At 39.3% G+C, this 4,643-nt stretch overlaps 1 protein-coding gene across 1 annotated transcript in view; it reads right to left on the bottom strand.

Moving 5' to 3' along the window:
* Window positions 1-3,344, bottom strand: part of LOC106808147 (programmed cell death protein 7-like) — a gene marked incomplete in the record, with an annotated part of 9,647 nt that extends 6,303 nt beyond the window's left edge. Inside the window, 2 exon segments of the mRNA XM_014810730.1 lie at window positions 228-443; window positions 2,644-3,344. Coding sequence (XP_014666216.1) covers window positions 228-443; window positions 2,644-3,189 — 762 coding nt within the window.
* Between the last annotated feature and the right edge of the window lie 1,299 nt (window positions 3,345-4,643).

The following is a 4,643-nucleotide window of genomic DNA, read 5'->3' as shown; positions in this document are numbered from 1 at the left end:
GAGCTAATAATAAAAAAAATAATAATAGTGCCGGGCGGCAACCGCGAGTGCCGGGCACACCCGCCCACCGCCGCCCACCGTGGGCAGAACTCTGATTTAATATTTTTGTCACCTACTTTTGTGGTCTTCAGCATTTGGCATCCATGGAGAAATCAAATTTACTACTAATGGATATACTAACGAATGACCCCAGAGCATGGAAGGACATTAAATATAAAAATTTCTACCTCTTTCTTATGTATTTTCTTCACAGCCTTCACTATGATGCTATCGTCTTGTAGGCTCTTCTTGAGTGATTCCAGTTTTTGTTGAAGTGCTAACGTTTCCGTATGTTCTTTTTCCCAAGAAAAATCGATGTTTTTGATATTTTCTGTCAGAGAATTTTCTTTTTCTTTGATCACGGTTATGTAAGTGTCCATCTGTTGCAGAAGGTTCCTTAGATTCTAGATGAATGAAACAGAAATGAAAATTTTATGTTATCATACAATATTTTGCACAGATAATAGTACTAATTTTACACATCTTTTCAACTGCACATATGTATATAAGTTTAAAGGAACAAGATATATGGTATTTTAGCTCCCAAGCACTCTGAGATTGTGCGGGCTGTTTTAATAGCCAGATTACATCACATTGCTATATTTACAAATGCGTTGCTAGAATACACATGGATCAATAGTATTTATATGTAAGATCCACTTAAAATTATAAATATTCGCTGCACCGATAAATGCCAGATCTTTTTCCTTTAAAGTGGATAAACCTTGCAACAAAAAGTTTACATACACCTACTGTGAGCATACTTGCATTATGCGAACATCAGACTGTTCTATTGAGCCAGAAATCTGGCTCGCAGACTAGAAGATTTTAGAAAACCGGCGCATCCGACTAGTTTTGGGTATAAATACACATACATTATGTTGAGCGAAGAGGGTAGCGTTAGCGGCAAAATAGTTTTTTCCTGGAAAGAAAACACTATATTGTTTGCTGATGCATAACTAATTGTGGACTAAGCATATGATTTAAACACGTAATCTTCACTATTTTTGTACTGAACAAACATTAAATAATGAATTAAACCTTGTTTTAAAGTGATTACGTCACAGAATTTCTCGGGCAGCCGACCATTTGTGTGTTATTTGTACCAAATAAAATGCTATGAAATACAATTAGTGTTTCTGTTTACTTTTCATGCTATGATCCTTCCTTTATATGCCGCTACATTTGGGCGCCGGTGAAAAAGCAGAGAGACGGCCAGTATCTGAACAGTCTGGGAATAGTGTTAGACAACAGAAATTACCAAATCGTCTAGATTTTTGCAAATTTAACCAACGTAAAAACATTTTTATCACGGTGAGCAGTTTGAGGATATATTTAGTAACGTTAGTTCTTTGGTTTTAATGGTAAAAAATGGCAATTTTTTTTTTACAGAAATTTTACCGACGATGGACATTCGTGATGCGTAGTCAATTTAACATAGAAAAGAACTGTTAACGATCCCTCGGCTTTGTTCCGGATGTGTAAACATCACTGTGGTGCTACTTTCGTTAGACAAGGACTCTCGTTTAGATTTTATGATAAAATGTTATGAAAATAGCAATACAAATGAGTTGTAGTGAATTTTTGCAACATAGACGAGCTCACAGTAGGTATATCTATGCATTTTGCTGCGAGAACATGCTGCTTTAAAGCTGCTTTTCCCAAAAATCTATCAATGTATCTGATCAAAATAGTTTTCTATACAAGCATTTTGTGCACGAAACTATTTTGATCAGATAGTCTCAACACAAAAGCTGCCACTAATTTCGATGTTTACATCGGTACAAAGCCTTCCACGCTTTTGTCAAGAGTAATACCCAGCGACTTTAGAATGACTCGCCTTTTCTGGATATATTATCTGTGCATTGTTAGCACATGCAAAATAATACATAAATTAGCCGGGATTTGTGCCAAACTATTTAATGAACATAAGCTTGATAAAGAGATCATTAATTTCTGAATGCCACTTTAATATGAAGTTAAAAAACGTTTTATTTCATCATCACGCAAATTATTATTATAGATTACCGAGCATGCACTAATCTAACCCCTGTTGACACTGCTGCTGCACCATCTATGCATGTTCAAGTAACGCTGAGAGGGTCTATGTCCCCGAGGGTACTGCCGGAACGTACCCTGGGTACGGTCCGGTATACCAGAACGTACCCTGGTACTGTCTAATATGCCAGACCGTACCTCGCCTACTCCACTAACGAGTCTAGGGAGTCGCCTACGCCTACTCCCTAAGCCTAACCATATCAAATAGCTACCAGGGTACGCTCCGGCAGTAGCCTGGGGGACATAGACCCTATGAGCTCAAGTAACTTTTGAACGAACGGACCTGATAGTTAGTTTACATTTTCCAAACTATATCAATTCACCAGGCTTGTGCTGATCGAACATCATATTTTTCGGACAATTTTTATGTGGCAATCAAAAAATAGTAGCGCGTATATGAACATTTATGACAGCCTTTCATTGGGGGAATGCAGTTTTAAAGTCCATGCATAACAGTAACAAGATGTCATAAACTTCTTTACACACCTTGGTTCTATACCTAATACGCATCAAATATTATAACAACTACAGCTAGTAATCACGTACCCAGGTTTCTGGCTCCGCTTTCTTTTGTTGTTCTTTGGGTTCTAATTTATGTCTGTTAAGCCATTCCTTTACCCATAGCTTATCCTCAACACCTTTTGACTCTAGCCTTGTTTCCCCGAAGGCTGTACTTTCAATTGGTTTTTGACAGGACTGTGATCTAAACCGTATACCCTGAGAAATTTGTGGTGTGGTGCAACCTTGAACACTTCCAGCTGAGACCCAATTCTGTCCACTTTCATACCTCATCATTTGATTACCATTTATACTATGAGTATGACTATGAGCAAGAGGGAAGCTCTGTGGTGGAAACTGTTGCGGTGCCATCTGTTGCTGTTGATGATCAGTTGCATGTGGACAACCGTGAGGCGGCGGCGGCGGCGGTGGTGGTGGATAGTTGTAGGTCTGGTTATATTGAGGAGGGGGATACGCGGCTTGATGCCCAGTAATTACTAGCGGCTGAAAATTGCCTTGGAACGGCGGGGGGTGCCGATTCTGCAAGAGGGGAGAACTTGAATCAGACGAATAGTACTGATGAAATCCATCCATATTGATATCAAATATGAATTAAAATTTTATGTTGTAAAGTGATACGAAGGCAAAACGATCTCACAATTTTGTAAAGAAATTCTACTACTATAACGAAAGCAACCATAAATCCTCCAAAAACCAATTTCATATCTAACACTAGCGACCATATTGGATTAGTGCTGCCACCTGGTGTCAGGAAGTTACATAATTTTTATCATTGAGTAGCTTTTCATTTTTTTTCACAGACATTCATATTTTTAATTCGCACTAACAGTAAGGTCTGTCCATTTTTTCTCTACCCCTGGCTCTACCCTACACACACACACGTACACAGGCGCTCACAGCTTGCTGTGGCGCGGGAGCAAAGGGTTACACAGAGGGGAGAGCCGTTTACAACCGACTAGGGGAGATATATGTATGTTTTTCCGAAAGAGGTACATTTTCTAACCGCACCCTAATCGGTTTATACCAAAGATCGTATAGTGCCGGAGGCCTCCGGTATATAGGGCCTCCGGCACTATACGATCTTTGGTTTATACGGCATATCGTTGAATGACGTAGCATGTATATGCTGTAAAGTTATAGTAGCAGTCATAGTTCTCTGAAGTTATAGTGAGCTTATATGCTCTAAAGTTTGTTGAATTTAGTTGAACGCGAACGACTAATATATATATCTATAGTTAAAAAAACATCTAAATTTACCAATATTTATAAATTCGCGTAAATTCATACCCGAATTACGTTTCAAACACAGACCCACGCCGTTTACGAACGTACCGTATTAACTCGTGTATAAGCGCACCCAATATTTTGCCTTGAAAAGTTGGTACAAACATAGGTACATTAACAAGATTTCTTAGTCTCGTGTATAAGTCGCACCCCTGATTTTTTATTGAAGTTGTGTACAAAAAAGTGCCTCTTATACACCAGGTAAATACGGTAATTAACTAACTCACAAAACCATGCATATTACCACCTTACACCGACCGATCGCCCCCGTAAATTATCTCACATCTTTCGAAGAGCCTGTGCTCAAAGAACAGAGAAAAACTTAACTTATAGAAAAATTAGATCAAATTTGATCAAATTAGATCACCTGGATTTGTCTAAAGTTTCTTTACGGCAGTTCAGCAAGAGTTCACGTTGCTGTCGTAGCCGTGGATTTGACGCGGAACGGTGTCGAGCATTATTAGCTGATCATTTATCTCACACATGTTGGCGCGTGTGTTACCGGCTTGGAACGTCGCGTCGGTAGGGCTAGGAGACGTTGTCCGCTGCGTGGTGATTAGGGCGTACGATCGATCATTAGGACCACTGGTCTTTCGCTCAGCCGTGTCCAGTCCGTCAATACGTTAGCGTCGGCGTGTCGTTGAAACGTTCTTGAAATCTAACTAGTTTTACGTTAATGGATACTGATATTGATATACTATACACTCTCTCGTTCTCTCTCTCTCTCTCTCTCTCTCTCTCTC

The sequence above is a fragment of the Priapulus caudatus genome, unplaced genomic scaffold, assembly GCF_000485595.1.
Source record: "Priapulus caudatus unplaced genomic scaffold, Priapulus_caudatus-5.0.1 Scaffold255, whole genome shotgun sequence".
Lineage (NCBI taxonomy): Eukaryota > Metazoa > Priapulida > Priapulimorpha > Priapulimorphida > Priapulidae > Priapulus > Priapulus caudatus.
The sequence above is the reverse complement of the archived record's forward strand: the minus strand, read 5'-3'. Positions and strand labels throughout refer to the sequence as shown.